The sequence below is a fragment of the Hermetia illucens genome, chromosome 2 (genome assembly GCF_905115235.1).
Source record: "Hermetia illucens chromosome 2, iHerIll2.2.curated.20191125, whole genome shotgun sequence".
NCBI lineage: Eukaryota > Metazoa > Arthropoda > Insecta > Diptera > Stratiomyidae > Hermetia > Hermetia illucens.
In genome coordinates, this window is record NC_051850.1 from 175,450,638 (window position 1) to 175,468,663 (window position 18,026).

Sequence of the window (18,026 nt, forward strand, 5' to 3'; positions counted from 1 at the left end):
GGTCCATGGGGAATCCGCCCATTTTAACTCCCGTCTCGTTGGTGTGCTGAGGTAGCGAGGAGGAAGAGGAGGCAGCAATCTAATTGAGCGAACTAAATCCAAGTTGCCGGAAAAAACCTCCACGTAATAGGATTGCAAAACGCTATACTCACTTTGACTTGCTGGTAGCGATGCACTAGGTGAATGTCCCAAGGTTTATATGTATAGGCAATCATATCCGAGTCTGCACGGAGACTTATCTGACGTGGTTTCGGCTACGAAACCTTACCAGGGAACCGGGATAGCCCTTTGAATTTACATTTCTCTGGAGAAATCCTGGTTCATGTACTTTCAGCTTGGTCATTAGCGTTTGGTCCTCTAGTAGGAACTTCATGCGGGTTGTGGTTACGTTAAAGTAGACAGCAGACCTTCGGGCCTCGAACGTGAAATTAGAGATTAAGATAGGTCTTGTATCCACCAGCACCGATACTAAGTCATACATCCCATAGATTGGGACCTTGCCACAGCGGAGCTCTGATTCTGGTCACAAAATCAATCCGTGTCTTAAGAAGTCTTTGGGGGTAGGTCTAAACGGCGGGTGCTCATGTAAAACCGCCAGTACGTAACCTCCTCCCCGCTCGTTAGGCCTACTATAGTCCAATTCGCTAGAATCATACAAAGAAAAACTGAATAGCATTATAGGCAGAAGCTTCGGAACTATGTCATTTGAATTGCCTTTCGGGATTAAAATTAGTCTCAAAGGTGGCTTGGGTTTGAGGAAGCTGATTGTCAAAGAAGTGGTCCCTTCATTCACTGAAAATTGGCCGAAACTACGGCAGGAAGCCTAAGTGGCCTAGCCAAAGGTTCAACACGAAAGCAGCTTTATGATGAGGGGATGTCCCAGAAACGATTAAACGCAAGACAATTTGGGTCTGGACTGAAAGTACACACGTTTTACTTGGGGCCATATCGAGCCTTAAGAACATTGCGGCATTAGGGTTACTTAGTGAAGAAAGTAGGAGAGAGCATGAGGGACCAAACAATACAAGCTCAGTTGTTGATATCATGGATGATTCCATGGGAAAAGGGAATTTTTATGGCTGATGAGTGAGGCCGTCTAACCGAGGGAAGTAAATTAGGAGGCGACATCGAGGACGATGTCAGAAATCAGGTCGGCCGAATGTGGGAATATGTAGGTACAAATCTGTGCAGGTATCATCGTCTTGAGGTACTTAGGAGCAACAAAGTATTCTAAACCTCGACGTGAAAAGCCCCAGATTGGAAAAAACCATCAGGTGGAGCAGGTATGCTGATATGCTGATATGCTCCTTTGTTTCAGGAGCGCTTGAAGGACGACCGCGATGGATCAGGCATCAATTAGACGAGTATTTTTCGCTGTAAAGAATATCCTCTGACTTTATTTCATACTAGACTTATTTATAAACGTAGATGAGTTAGGAGACTATCATGGAGCAGCGGGAAAGCACCAACGCCAGGAAGTGGAAGAAGAATACCGAGATTTTCGAAGTAGTCTTAAAAAAGGCCATACGGGGTAACAAATGATATTGCTACATTGCTACCCGTAAGGCGTTATCTGGAAAGTCGTAATGAACAAAACATGTAGGCAAAAATTACCGCAAGTGATGCGTCTGTGATTGTTGCTCAAAAGAACAACTATTTTTCTGAAACAGGAGGAAAGTGGCCTTCGGGCAGAGGTTTGACAGGCCGTCGGGGTCACCGGAACACAGGAATTACGAGGAATTACGAGGAATCTATGGACATATTGGGGAAAACACGGCTCCAGAATTCCGAACAAAGCTCTGAAATTGACTGCTAAGACCAGTCCCAAGTGGGTCATAGGCAGATGAAGAGACAGAAGATGGGTCCATTACCGAAGCCCGAAGGCTTTGGAAAGGGTGATATAGAATAGGCTGCTTTCGGTCCACGAACTAACAGGTAGTCTATCGGAATTTGGCGAGCCGGTTCTACAGTCGTCGCGATGCCAATGGTTGTGAATTTGACTTAAGACGCGTTAGCTATTGGTAAGCGCCGCGTGCTGTTGATGGTGGATGTTGCAATGCCTTTATTTAGGCATTCTGGGGCTGAATTAAGGGCATCTTAGCTAAACTAAGTGATCTTGTTTACTTAGTTCGATTAATCGGGAGTTAGGTCTCGGAGATGCTTCTCCAGTACTAGACGGACAACAGACCCCAAGTGTATGTTGTGATAGTAAGTGCTCTTCACAGGTTTCGTATTGTGACCCCTACCCCTGGATTATTATGTACGATGAAGTACTGGGCCTTCGCGTATCAGAGGAGGCAACGTTGAATAGTGTTGCAGATAACCTGGTGGCGTTGGTAGGTGTAAAGCACCGCGTGGACGTGGTACTTATGGAAGGGAAACTATTCACCTCATAAAATTATGGTTATGAACGGTTAAACTGGACCTGGCGGACCAAAAGACGGAAGTGATCCTTATGCCCAATCTCCAGCATAAATACTTTAAATATATACATAAGTACTTTCGAGCTAGGCGCTTGTAATTATGAGGCTATTTCAAAATTGCTTGTTAGATACCAGGAATCGATCGATGCGCAGTGGAGCTTCAAGGGGCATTTGGACTATGGCTATAGGTCATCTCTAGTAAGATGATGATGATGAGATCAGAGGACCAAAATATAGTTGTAGACTGCTTATCGTAAGGATGGTGACATCCTATTAGGATGGATTGAATATATTAACACTGTGAACCGGAAGAAGGTGAGGACAGAATCGACTGAGGTAATTTGTGTCATCGCGAGAATGATGTTCCTGAATCTTCTAGCACATTAGGCCTACCTACTCTACCATGGTAGAACCGATGAGCCGAATCCATTCGAAGGTGACTGTGGAGTCACTAGGAACGAGCCGTAAAGAAAATGTCAGCAATGGTGGGATAATTCCAGAAGGGTTCTTGGACCAAACATTCATCCCGTGTGTTTGAGAGAGTAGCGAAAACACAGAGAACTGAATTATCGACCTCACACAGTTTCTTCCGGGCTACGGTGCATTTGCATCACTTCGGATTGGATGAGTCTCTCGACTGTCCAGAATGCATAGCTACACCTGAGGAGTCAGTAGCGTGTTACGTTCCAACGCTCGGGATTTGGGGATGAATCGAGCTGCTGAGGTCAGGAGCAAATAAGAGCGCGGCAAACGCTACAATAGCTGCAATACTGGAGAAGCTTCAGGAACTGGACCAAGTCGGGAAAGTGTGTGCGAACGCGTGATTCATCGAACTGGCGTAGGCCGGAGTCCTCCACGTGAAGTAATATTCCATGGTGGTTGCGTAATAATATTTCAAACTTCAACTTAACGAAGCTAATATAACAAAGTTTTTTGAGAAAAATGGAATAGTGCTCTATAAATCATGCATTCTGCGTGCCATTTCAAATGATACAATTAAGAGTGATTATAACAAATGATTTAATGACAATATTTGTAAGTAATAACAAATAAGGGCGCCATGCTTTATACGATTTAAACATTATTTTCGACTCACTCTCGATCGTCATTTGGGATACTAATGAAAAAATAACCTACGACTTTAATTCTTTCATTTAAAACGATTATCGAAAATATGTCATGATTTCGACATATTATTTACTAAATATAAAAATATTAAAACGAGAAAGTAAAAAACCCAAAAAATATCTAATAAAAAAATCGTTATATTCTCCCCTAAATGTGAATCGTATAATTTTGAAAATTCAATCTGAAGGAGAATCAATGATTATTCGTGTGCATCTGATGGGACCAAAGATACCCTCCTTCAGATAATAAAGCCAATGAACTAGTTTCTTGCAAATTTTTCATTTTCCATCAATACAAACTTTCAAACATTTCAATTTCAGCGACAAACAAAAAATTGATGCCAATGAAAATGAGGAAAAAAAGCAGAAATTTAGTAGGGCCAGATTCATTTCAAACCAATCAAGAAGATGAAATTAAAATGAGAGATCAGGAGATATGTTGCAAAATAAAATTTACAACAATATGCAATCAATTGATTTGCTAAATTAAATCACTATGGACGGAAAATCTAAAGAAAGGAATTTAGTGGGAAATGAATGTTATTACCATATCCTAATCCGTGGTCGAAGGATGGGCCTAGAATGTAATATAGATTATGATTTTTTTGGTTAAGAAAATACATAAAGGATTAAATATGTATGTAAATAGAATGAATAGGCAATGTTAATACGGTAAATGTTTTTACTAGATGTAATTTTTTGGTACGTAAAGATTATTTGATAGAAACTACATGACTCCCAAATTGTCGCAGTATATTTGCTGTCAATTGTTTTTAGTATCGTAAAAAAACCTATGAAATTCAATCTTTTCTTCCTGGTGTGACAAAATAATAATAACTTTTGTAGAGATGATTATGTAATATCACGTAAGTGATATCACTTTAGATTTACAATATCACATTATTATCACCGACCGCAATCTAAACATCACCAAGCATTAGAACATCACCACACATTAGAGAAGTAATAATCAGATTACTCTGGTGTAAGGAATGTTTTATTATATCTTTACTGATGTCATATCACATCATAAGTTATCACTAAGCATCACCAAGTGATACTGCAATGCGATAAAGCCAAGCCCAAAAACCTGATGCTGGACAACCACTCTCGTTTTCTGCAAAGCGTTGTATCTGCAGATACGTGGTCCTACTTCTGTTTAATGGAGCGTAAATGGTGTCCTGTATTAGGACTTCCTAGTTACCAATAATAACTGATCAAATGTGATTGGAGGAAGAAGACCATTTATGTTGGATTGAAACTTAAAAAGTGACTTGCTTCCGCACAGACTTCCTCGATTTAGTGTTCATAATAATAATTGGCACAAGGCTACGGAAGGTCGCGGTTCAAATCTCACTGGTGGCCTCAGTGGTAACCTTGATTGTCAATAGAAGGTGTGTATGACTTAAGATCATCACGCAAGTTGGGGGCAAGCGGGAGAGAAAATACCTCTTCAACGTTTCACCATCAATCTACAGCCTGATCAAATCTAACCTGATGAGAAAAGCTTTTAATGGAGTTAGAATAGTGATCAGTACCCCGCCCCGGCGGAAATGTAGTCGGTTGTACTGAGGAGCCACCTCACCGTAAGACAGCTCTTGCACTATGAGTTATAGTTCACAGTGTAAAGTGTGCGGAGAGGGAGCCTTACGGGTGCTATCTGAAAAAGAACAGAGAAAAGTGAAGTGAAGAACCAAAAACCAAAAGTTCTCCAAACACGGGTTGGAGGCGACTGTGGCTAAGAAGCTCCGGCCGAGAGCCATATTGCATGACGTATATTGGTTCATTAGTACGGACGAGCTAATACAACAGGTTCTTGAGAACCACTTGACGGACGTAGTGCCTTCCGAGTGATTTAAGAAAGAGGTGGAGATTCTTAGCCGCCTAATAAGTTCAGATTCAGAGGCGGTCAGCAATGCTATAATTGAGGGTACAACTGCTGGAATCGACAAGCTGACGTCCACCCACAATATGTACGTCCAGTAGTGTAGCTATAGGGCCAGGTCACATGACCTGCTCCCTGCTTGCTTTAAGTGTCTAGGATTCGATCACCGGATGACTGACTGTTGCGCTAAAGACCATATCTGCGCTCGTTTCTCACAAAGTGGCCCATGGTCTCGTCTTGCAACAACGAAGTGCGCTGCAGCAACTGAGGCATTACGGGGACTACCGTCGAGCATGCGCTTAGGTTGCTGCTGTGCCTCATTTACGCCATGAGAATGACTAGAGGTAATGCCCACTACTGGGCGCCATATTGATCATATTGCTGCGTTTGAGCTACGATAATGAAATTACCGTAATGGACGATTGTTCGACGTTACACATCTGCAATATGATGATGATCATAGAGGCCGTGGTGGGCTGCCACCACTTCTGTCTTGCCTTGTGATGTCTTATGTGTTGTGTTGTTTCCAAAGCGAAAGTTGACTGGTCGAAAAGTTTTGTTGCTGTTTTCCTTACCGGTATGATTGCTGACCTAGTAGCCAGTATAAACCAGTGCCGTTGTGCTAGTCACGGCGAGGCTCTGATTGAGCTCTCTGAATCAACCCTCATCCGAATAGCACCGTTGGATTATGTCTACATTGCAGGTGCTCACGTGCACTCATGCTTCTTTGATTCCTCCAAAGGATCCGTGGGTATCATATAATAGCATGCGAAGATCAGACACTTTCTCAGTTTGTATGTCGCAAGATTATTCCATACGACGAGATTCCCAAGGGACCTGTTGCTCGCATCTGACTGCCAAAGATTCCCATAGATAAAGTCAAGTCAACCCAATCTCTGCGCCTTCAAAGCCTCAGAATTCCCATGGGCGAGTGGGTGGTGATAAAATGAAGAGCGTATGGAGGCCCTGGAAAGAGCGAATTACAGAATACGTTTCCAGAATCAAGTACACAAAGGTTAAAGTGGTACGTTCCTCGAATCTGGACGACAACTTGGAGCCGCCAACGAGCTGTTGGAGTGGATGAAAATTCGACAGTTTGACGGAGACCGATAGTCCCACTATTTAAGCAGGCCATGCTGAGAGTAGCGGACTTATATGGCTCACAACCAGAAGACTTACAACGCCATCACATTGGGGAAAGACAGTCCGGCGATAGGCTGCAATGCCAATGCAAGGGGCAGTTCGGAAGTCAACGGCGAGTCTCTCCTGGTTTTTATTATTAACACAACCCTACCGGTCTGAAACGGGGGTAGTATCTAAACCTTCCACTTCCCTAGCACGAAGAATTTTGATGGGTTGGAAGGAATCCTTGATATCTCCCTACTAGCTGATAATAGAACTTTCAATGATGAAAACTGGAGAGTGATTGATTGGAGTTAAGATTATCAAAACCAATCCTACCTGCGCTTTCAATGAAGCGCCAATCTCGACGGATAGTGCTCCCCATAACGCTTGATCTCAGAAATGCCTTCAATTCTGTAAGATGGACAGATATGGACATTGGAAAACTCATTCCACGTGCCAAGCTATCTCTTGCAGATATTGAGGGCTTTGAGAGCTCCCAGCTCTATGAGACGCTAGAGGACCAGAAGAGGATAGAAATCACGTCGGGAGTAGCACAGGGTTTCATCCTAGGCCCGGACTCTGGAACGCTTCCTACGATAGTCTGCTGAGACTCGATTTGCCTGAAGAGTCGCGCCTGGTTGGTTATTCAGACGACGTTGCTGGACGCACTGCTAAACAGGCGCAAAGCAGACTTGGTATATTGATGCGACGGGTAAGCGAATGGATGACTACTCATGGTTTCAACCTTGCGCTGGAAAAAAAACGAAGTAGTCATCTTGGCCAGAGACCCTGCGTCCCGTATTGATCGGGGAGTTGACTATAGAGTCAAAACCAGCGGTTAAATACCTTGATTTAATGGTCCACTCGAAGATGAGCTTCTTCGAGCAAATCAAAGCAGCAGCGGACAGGGCTGCAGCTGGAGTCTCGGCCTTGAGCCACGCAGTCGGTTCTGTTCTTAGTTTGCGAATTTTTGGCCTAGCGCAATTTTTGACGAGTTTTGTCGTATTTTATAAGAGCCCAAATAAAGTGTTTTATTTCCTACAATTTTATATTTAAACTGTACTTACTTTAATGAATAATTATTAGCTTCTTGTCGCACAACCAATGGTCGAGAATTAGTATTATTCTCTTGTGTTGGTGTACCAGGACTCGAATTGGTACCTGGTTTCTTTTTTAACGCCGATTTTAAAGGAACTGCATTAAACTTGGGTTCTTTCGCTGGAATTTCTTCAATTCTACATGTATCGATTGCGGGGTTTGGTTGTGGCATTGTGAAAATATACTCATCATCTGAGTCGATCTCCTCGTGGTCGCCATCTTGATCTGTGAGGATGAAATCGAGATTTAAGGGGAATGTTATGATTAGTCTGGACATGTGTTTTTACCATCATATTCATAATCTTGATAATCCTGTTCATTGATGGCACCAGGTCCATGAGGTCGACCAGCTATCAGCGTTGGACTCGGCGTTGAGAACATCGGTGGCGGTGGGATTGGTCCAATCTCTGACAGTGGTATTGGGGGCTCTGGAAGTTCAGATAATAAAATATGCCCTGGAAGGGATTGTTGACCATCACCTTGAGGTGGAGGGGGTGTACTACCTGGTGGACCACCGCCGCCTTCAGGATCTGAAATAGGATTTATATGGATTATTTCTTCCATCAGGTCTGAGATATGAAAGTAAAAAGATACTAACAATGATCATTGTGGTAGCATATCATTCGGCGTGATATTTTGTTGGGCCCAAGGGAATTCGGACGTTCCAACTTCGATGTTTGCATTGCATCCGTAGAGCCTCCGCCCGGTGGAGGCAATATGGATCCCTGACATGATTGTTCGGTGCTTGGTGATAATGTTCCATTACCACCAGTTGGGGGCATCAGTCTTGTCTTTTCTGGGCTCTGTAAAGAGAGGAAAAAATTAAGAATATTATTAGAGGTTTCAGGAATATTCAGTTAACATTTCTTATAAAAATACAATTTATATAAATACTAAATATAATATAAATATGATAATGATGATGAAAAAGCTAAAACTGAGGCAAAATATGTGCTCAACATCTCTCTTATTTCGTATTCGGAATGTGCAATGAGAGATTGATTATCAATGCGCAATTGGATGAAAACTATGTAATTCCATAAAAGTCGTGGAAGAGGTTTAGTTAAACGTGTGCGCAAGAAAATAAGAGGCTTATGAGGAAGCTCGAGGAAGCCCTCGAGAATAATGCGGCATTCATTAAGTCGCTTGAAGCGACGATTGCCCGTTCTTCGGGGCATTCAACCCCCCTCCGGCGCCAAACGCGCCAACGACACCAACCGAGGTGATGGACACCACCGTCGTCGAGCATCCACCATCGACACCACTCGTCCTACTGTCCGGATCCCGTCCCGAGGCCTACCCCACACTCAGCGAGGCGAATGAGCTGCATGCCACCAGCACAGCTAGGCAGCCACAATCAAACCAACCGCAATCTCAACAGCCGAAACCAGCCACTACAGCCTCACCTAAAAAGGAGGTAAGTCGTCGAATATCTCCACTCGTGATAGTCGAGAATTCGGTTACCTTCAAAGGCATAAAAGAAACCATGTCCCGTGCACTCCCTAATAACTACCTGATCCAGAAATCAGGTAGTTCACACCAAATCATCACCAAAACGTCGGAAGATTACTCGACCGCCAAAAAAATCCTCGTGGAGAACAAGAATAAGTTCTTCATGTACACTTTCCCGTCTGAGAAGACGACCAGCTTCATCCTCCGAGGCCTCGATACGACGTTTTCCCTTCAGGAGCCTTCCAGCACATGATTGTTAGCTTCGAACAAATAAAAAAGAAACAAGTGCTACAGCGCAAAAATTGCTAGCGCATCGGACACGCGTCAACCAACTGCCACCTCACTTACAGGTGCGTTAAGTGCAACCAGCTACACGGGCCTGGCGAATGCGCCAAAACAGTCGAGGAGGCATCGAAGTGCGTTAACTGCGGGGGCAATGACCAACCCGCCAACTACAGAAAGTGCCCACGGTTTGTCCAGGTGGTGGGAAAAAGGAACGCACGAAAACGTGCGCCTCCCACCCCGCTGGTCGTCCCATCACAAACCCAGCCTGCACCCGTCCGCCCGTGTCCTTCGCCGACGCCGCACGAAGTGGAACCTCTTCCCATACACCCAACCGCGTGAACCAACCCACCATTATCTCCAATCCAGACTTCCTTGATAATCAATGAACAATAGCTACAATTCTTCCTTTCCCAACTTCGACCTTTTCCGGACTGGCCGACCTCAGACCAATCTTCAAGGCCGGAGCACAAGTGGCGGAACGACTGTCCTCATCTCCGAAAAATTGCAAGTCACCCACCAACCACTTTCAATCTATTGAAACCACCCTAATCTCCTTGGAATCGCAATCAACCTCGGTCTTCGTCGCCTTTGTTTACTGTCCCAACCAATACCTCGACACCCACGACTTTCTCCGTATCAAGTCCTTCTGCGCATCCCAACACCGCTCTTCCGGTAAACAATGGTCCCTCATCATCGGTGGAGATCTCAATGCCAGGCACCCGTCCAGCTGGACCAGCTCCAGCTTTTCCTCACAACCTCAAATCCCACCATCAACCCATTTCAGACCGGGCCTTCCAATCTACAACAGATTGCACTAACATTCCTACCTAGACCACTTCCTGATTAGCAGCAACCTGACTGTCATTCCCAACCCAAACACTTTCCCCTTCGTCGAAATGGTCCCCGGCAATAGCGATCATGACGCCATAATCCTTTGCATAAAATTCCCCGACAGAGTCGTTCAGTCCACCCCACCTTCAGTTCCCGACTTCCAGCGCGCAAACTGGAAACACATCAACTTGGCCCTCAAAACCAAACTTCAGCCTCTCCTACTCTCATCCAACTGTACAGTTTTCAACGACTCCATTGACAGTTCGTCAATACACTGAAGCAATTCGGCAAGTATGCAACGAATTGATCCCATCCCGTCCCTTGAACTACCGCAACCTAATCACCCTTGCCCGACGACATCCTAACCGATATCCACTATAGAAACACCCACAGGGGGAGATTATTTAGGAATAGATACTCCCCGCAATCCTGTCACCTTCTCGTCGAAATTCGCGAACTGGAGAAGTCCATCCGCGAAAGAATCCTCACCCTATGCACCCAATATCTCCACAACCGCGTCTTTAACACAGAATTAAACCCTGGTAGATACAGGGAACTCAGGAAAGCCTGCCCGCGTTTAGGCAAATCAGTCCAACAAAACGCGATCCTACCCCAAAATATCCCACCCATAGAAAAAGTGAACGTCCTCGCTTACCACTACCTCCAAAGCCCACCACTGCACCCTCCACTTCCGTGAACCAAATTCCGACAACAAGGTAAGCGGAAAGATCTCCCAACTCCTAGCCCACCCCTCCTACCTCATTTCCTAACCCGCACAAAATCCCTTCATCCATGCTCTCGCCGACCCAAGTCAGCGAGAAAATATCCTACCCATTCACTTTGTCAGTCCAGACTCAGTCAGGGCGGCCACCGCCGCCTCCAAAAACAAAAAATCAGTTGGACTTGACAAAATCCCCTCCATCGTTCTCAAGAAATGCGGCCATTATGTCCTCCTTATCCTTATCAACGCCCACTTTTTAACAGATTGGAAGAGTGCTCGAATTGTTCCTATTCCAAAAAACAACCAAAATCCTCTAAATCCCGATAGCTACAGGCCTATCTGCATCCTCTCATCTTCCGCCAAGACAGTCGAGCGGATCATCAAAGTCATTATCGATGAGCATTGTGACTCCAACTTCAATCTCACAATTCCAATTCGCCAACCGACCCAAACACTCGGTTGAGCATGCACTCCTCGTGCTTAAAACGGAAGTCCCCCTCGGCCTCAACCGGAACGCATCGACCATAGCCTGTTTCCTCGACATAAAGAAAGCTTTCGACTTCGTATGGCAATACAGACTCGCATACAAGCTTTCCGAAGTCCTCCAGTTCCATCCGCACCGCTAATTCTTAGCTTTCTTGATGGACGGAAATCCCAAGTCCAACTTCATGAATACCTCTCTTCCCTATATTCTAGTCCGGCTGGCATCCTTCAGGGATCAGTCCCCTCCGATACCCTCTTCTACCTATTCACTGCAGACCTACCCAAACCAACTCCACATCCAAATCCAATCCGAATCCTCCAATACGCGGATGACCTCATCCTGTACATCTCTACCAGAAATATTCCAGCCGGTGAAGCCCGCCTGAATTCCTATTTGAACGAGCTCTACCGGTATTTTAGCCGCTGGAAACTATCCCTAAATCCGCAAAAGTGCGAGATCATCGCATGTATCCGCTAGGATACACCGAAAATGAGGAGCGACATATCAACCCTATCCCTGAAGATCCACAATGACACCATCCTAACCGTAAAGGAAGTCACCTACCTTGGGCTGACAATGAATTCCCGTCTATCTCACCTCCCACATATCACGAAGGCACTAAGACGTGCAACTGGTGCCTTCAAATCCCTCTACCCAATCCTAAAATACAGCATTTCAACACCTCAGAAAGTCAAACTGTTTTGCTATATACAAGCAGCTTATCCGTCCCCTCCTCATTTTCGACTTCATCTTCTGGTCCGACACTTCGCCTCACGAAATCGAACGACTCCCTCTCAAAGAGAGCAGAATCCTACGCCACTGTTCCAACATTTACAAGAACGAAGACCGCTCCAAATAAATCTCCAACCAGATCCTCTACGACTCCTGTCAAACGCCCCGCATTGACGCCGTCCTAGCCCGTCACGCTCTCAAATTCCTCGACAAATGCCTATCCCATCCAAATCCACTTATTTCCCGGGCCATGCAGATCCAGATGGTCGAAGAGAATCTTCTACGAACTCATCAAAAATGTTGTTTTCGTAAGGATCTTGATCAGAGATACGTCGAGAAATGGTTAAATAGAAGACGATAGAAGAGAAAAGATCTCGGTCGAATAGATACGACGCGAGTACGAAACAGTTGAATTAAAGAAAAATTGACGGAATTCTTTTGTGTTTTTATATTAGTGCACACAGAGATACAGGATGCCCTGAGCCGCAAAGGAGTGGGAAACACCCTGGCACTCTGGATGGGCAAAATACTAGAAAGCAGACAAATAGAGGTACAAACAGGTATAAACTCTATTATCATGAACACCACTCAAGGCTGTCCGCAGGGTGGAGTACTATCGCCGCTGATGTGGAGTATGGTAGTGGATGAACTCTTGGACGTTTTAACAAATACTGGAATACAAGTCCAGGGCTACGCGGACGACATTGTTTTAATCTGTAGGGCAAATATGAAGGTACCCTATGTGATAGAATCCAAACTGGACTAAGGGTTACTAATGCCTGGTGCAGGAAGGTGGAACTGCGGATCAACTCAACCAAAACCACCATAGTACCATTCACTAGAGCCATAACATTACATGATATGGAAGTGAAACGAGAAACAGAGGTCAAATATTTGGGAATCACGCTAGACCAAAAACTACTCTGGAAGACACATGTCGGAAAGCCACGAGGGCTCTGATGACTTGTAGATCTATAGCAGGAAAAAAATGGGGTTGCAGCCCGAACATACTACTTTGGATATATAAAGTAAGCCCAATGATTAACTATGGAGCGATAATCTGGGCAGAAAGAACCGAACTCAGCACCCAATCCAGGGCATTGCACAAGCTTCAAAGACTAGCTTGCGTGTGTATCAGTGGGGCAATGAAGACATGCCCAACGGCATCCCAGGAGGTCCTTCTGGGACTAACCCCTCTCCATCTGCACATACAGATGCAGGCAAGGAGGGCAATATTCAAGATGGCCGGTAGTATGAGTGAGGCGGGGAGCTGCCTAAATCGCAGGAAGATTGATATTCTTTCTAGGCGGTATCCCGAATTACTGATACCGAGGGATAACATGACAACGAGGTTTCACTTCGATTAGAAGTTTGAAACAGGCTGGAGTAACAAGGCAAACTGACGGATCCCTCACAACAGAGGGAGCGGGTGGCGGTGTCATTGGTCTAAGGAAAATGTACTTTGAGCCAATGGGCAGGTACACTAGCATATTCCAGGCGGAAATATATGCCATAGACAGGTGTACCTCCTTTAATCTCCAAAGGAACTACAGGGGGCAGAACATAGCTATTCTCACCGATAGTAAAGCAGCGATCAAGGCATTTAAGTCCAATCAGGTGAACTCTAAACTGATGTGGGAATACCTTGAGAGACTGAATACACTCGGCTCGTTCAACAAGGTCAGGCCATGTTGGATTGGAATGCAACGAGGCAGCGGATGAACTAGCCAAAAAGGGAGCAGGGACGCCTTTACACGGGCCAGAACCCTTTTGTGGAATCGGAAACGGTTTCATGGCTATGAATCTAAGAAATGAAGAGGAACGGTGGGGGGAACTATACTGGACGGGCCTACCAGGGATGGAGCAGTCCAGGGTGCTTATTGGGGGATACGAACCTATACGCACAAAGGATTGCTTAAACCTCACCAAAAAGAACCTCCGAATTATAGTGGGAATTCTCACTGGTCATTGTCGGCTGAACTATCACCTAAGGAAGCTAGGGATATCTAAGGACACTGCCTGCAGGTTTTGTGAGGAGTATGACGAAACCTCTTTACACGTCCTGGGGCAGTGTCCGGCAACTCGGACCAGATGCAAAGCTGAAAGATCTGGAAGTAGGGAACATACTAAAGTTCCTGACGGTTATAGGCCTGCTTGAGATACTATGATCAATAGGTACACTATAAGCAGTAAAAGGGGCACAATAGTTCTTTAAGGACGCGGTGCGGCTTCCCCTTAACAGAATAAGGAAGCTAAATTCAGAGATAAATTAAATTATGATTCCATTCTTCAATTTTCATCAAATCTCTATTTTGAAATGTATTCATTCCTGATGACTGGCTCCATTTCTGGTGCCTCTTGGTGACGCCAGAAATTCACTAGCGTCACTAAAATCTTCATATTTTTATTAATAAAAATTAGTCGTGTCTTTCGTTCAAGAAATTAATATTTTATAGCGTACACTGTTTCCGGTTCAACGGATAAATTGTTGAAGCTATTTGTATCTGAATCGTATCACCCGAATCTCGATAAGAATATATCTCTGCCACAATCACCTCCCCCTCTCTTCTCTCTATTTTCAATAGGAAAAGATATTTCGAAAATGTCGAAGCAAATATTTTATTGGTCAATGTCCCCGATTTTCCCTTACGAAATAATTTATTATTGTATCGAGAACGTTTAGGAAAATTTAGAGGGAAATTAACAAGGAACGAGGGGGAGGAGACAGAGACACAGACAAGTGAATGGAGCTGTAGATTCGGATTGTTGATAAAACATTCAAGATTTTAGTAGTAAGATATTTTATTAAGCGCCATAAGAACAAATTGTTCCTGTAAAAACACGCCATCAAAAGGATATAAATTATATTCATATTCGAGGAGCAATAATTTTCAATAAGGAATGGTATTTGGGTTAAGTGGTGGGATGATGGCGATTGTTGAATTTTAATAAATTACTTTTTGAATACGCCACAAGTAAATTCTTGTGAAAATATATTCATTGTCGTCGCTGGTGGACATGGAGCTAGTGAAATTAGGTGCAAATATATATGACTCCTCCGTTTGGCTTTTATTGTAGCGCAAGTAAAAATACATTTTTTGTTTATCTTAAAGAGCGTTAAAGCGGTATCTATTTGTATATTTTTATAAATAGTGCTTTTTATATATAGATATTTGTATCAATTTTCGAAAACGATGACTTTTTTGACTTCCCATGTTTAACTTGAAGAAAACCGCCACCGGTGCTCATAAAATAATCCTAGAGGTCTATGACGGTCATTCTTTGTCCGAAGAAAAAACTGGTCGTGGATGTTTTCAACGCCTTAAAATTATTCGGGTCGATATAGGAGATAAATCACATGGAAGATAATCCAAATCATCTAGAAAAGATATTCGCAAAACGACGGAGAATTCTTAACGAAATTACGTTTTTCACCTCAGGCCTCTACCTAGCATCCTTCCTTGGTGGGGCTTTCCACCGTGACTTGTGATTGGGTACCAATAACATGTGGTTTAAATTCCAATGAAAAATAAGGGAACTAAGGTAAGGGTTTAGTTTCAAAACAATTCCCCGAAAAAACAATACTCTCTAACAAGCTGGGATGCAGCCTCGGAACGGATGGTCCGGCATAAAAAAATTAACTATTCCTTTGGATCTGGGGCAGGTATCGGTGCTGAATAAAAACAAATCGGGAAATTGGAAGCTGGATGTCTCAGGTATGAAAGGTCCTGTGCATTCCTTTTATGAAAACATTCGACTGTTCATTTGTTCTATTAGTACCTAGCACGTAATATCTGCCTATATTGTGCGCCTTTCCAATAAATGTCAAAACTAAGCCCGACTTCGGAAACTACTAGTCTAGACCTTTCATTTGATACCCCACATGACTATCTCCTTCTTCTTCTTATATATAAAAATCAATTGCTGTTCGTTAGTCTCGCTAAAACTCGAGAACGGCTGAATGGATGTATCTTATCTTGGTTTTGAAATGTCTGTGGAGGTCTAGGGAAGGTTTAAAAGGTGAGAAAAATTCGAATAACTGCCAGTAAAACCCTAAAAACAGCACTTTTCTTCTTCCCATATAAACGTTTTTTTCTAAATAAAATTTAGAGTCAATTTGAACTTCATTGATATTCAATAAAGTTCAACCACTTACTGTGTTCATCGGACCTAATATTACAGCTACGAAACGGACAAATTTTTTAACGCAACTAGAAATATTTGACAACCAAGTGACAATCTTTTAATTCTAAAAAGGCAAAAGACATCAAATGTTTCACAGCTCAGAACATGTTGTATTGGAAAATATAATTTCTGTTTTTAGTATTTTTGTTTGTCACCGATTAAACCTTCTCTGAATTTCCATAAATATTTCAAGACCAAACTAGACTACCTAGACCTAGACTAGATACTAAGTTTTGTTACAAATTAAATTTCTGAACGCAATGATAATATTTGACATTAGAATTGACAAACAACCAATATGTCAATCCATCCTGTTGCACTTTAGAACACTGAATGAAGTATTACGATATTGCGTTACGATATCTATGCGCGAGAACTTTCTTTACTTTGGCGATCCTTTGTGATAGTGACATTCCAGGTAATGTGCTCTTTTTTTTGATATTTTGTGATTGTGACACTTTACTGAGCGAAAAATTTTCCCACTTTGATTATTTACAATTTACGATGCCGAGGAGAGGATGACCTGGCTTGGGTCGTCGCAGTCAATCAAATATGCGAAGAGCTACCTCACGTGCTAACCGCACTGATGGCCAGAGAGAGGCAGATCAAGAAAATATTATAGTCGTATTGCTATGTCAGAAATGCGTTATTTAGTGAGTGATAATGAAGTAGATAGGTTTAGAATGCAACTAGTTCGTGCACATCAAACACAACAACAGCAATCACGACATAATGAAATTGATCGAATCCGCAGACGGAATGCTTCACAATATGCTTTTTTATTAAATGCGGATTCATTTTGTTTGTTTTAAAATTATTTTATACAAAAGTTTAGGTCTTTTATTTATCGATTGAGGCAGTACGAAGTCTGTCGGGTCAGCTAGTATTTGATAAAAGAAAGTTACACCCTCTTTTGCATGATTGGGGCCACCCCCTGCCTTCCCTTAAATTTGAGGTAGAATGATGTAATTCACATACTTCGGGTGAACTCCTGTTGTATGTGAGGACAGCTCGGTTATTTGCGGTTGGCCCCCCTAGTGGGAGTTTCATGGTGGTTGTGGTTATGCTCAAGCGAGAAGAGACCTTCGGGCCTCGACGTGGTGTTGCGTATCAACACGGGTGCCGTACTCCATAGTTCGGTAGAGATTTAGGTAATTCTTGCATCCACCAGTATGAATGCTAAGCCATGCACTTGGTATAGACTGGTACCGTTGTTGCTTGTCTCAGCGGGGCTCTGATTGTGGTCATAAAATCAATCCGTGTCTTAAGAGGATCGTAGGATTAAGTCTCACGACAGGTACCTACGGTAAACACCGAGGACTTCACTTATCCTTGTTCATTGGCGAAATCTTCATGGTCAAGCTGGAAACGAAGTTAATTCCGGTTGGTGTGATGCCAAGATTTTGAAAGAGGTGGATGACATCTGCACCATCATCGAAAAAGACGAAAATATATCAACAGATTACATCAAAGAATCGAATTCACTTTGGCGATAGAAAAGGATAGCACAACAACCTTTTTTAGATTTGCTATTAAAGAGGGAACTGAGGACATTGGATATCTACAGGAAACCGATAGACACCAAATGAGTTCTCCCGCGCTCATCATCACAAACTCGCCTCTTTCCACTATATGATCCACCGGATGCTAATCCTTCCCATTTCATCGCGAGAGGTGG

At 43.4% G+C, this 18,026-nt stretch overlaps 2 protein-coding genes across 13 annotated transcripts in view; both read right to left on the reverse strand.

The window, feature by feature from the left end:
• LOC119648998 (phosphatase and actin regulator 3-like) overlaps positions 1-18,026 on the reverse strand; it is a 650,924-nt gene that overhangs the window by 54,888 nt on the left and 578,010 nt on the right. The window lies entirely within an intron of this gene.
• LOC119649001 (WASH complex subunit 3-like) overlaps positions 3,501-18,026 on the reverse strand; it is a 284,314-nt gene continuing 269,788 nt past the window's right edge. For both annotated transcript variants that reach the window (XM_038050943.1, XM_038050942.1), the window contains 5 exons: positions 8,257-8,461; positions 7,946-8,188; positions 7,628-7,883; positions 4,098-4,127; positions 3,501-3,540 (listed from right to left, as the gene is read on the reverse strand). In XM_038050943.1, the coding sequence (XP_037906871.1) occupies positions 3,516-3,540; positions 4,098-4,127; positions 7,628-7,883; positions 7,946-8,188; positions 8,257-8,440 (738 nt within the window). In that variant the 5' untranslated portion in view covers positions 8,441-8,461 and the 3' untranslated portion in view covers positions 3,501-3,515. The remainder of the gene's footprint in view (positions 3,541-4,097; positions 4,128-7,627; positions 7,884-7,945; positions 8,189-8,256; positions 8,462-18,026) is intronic.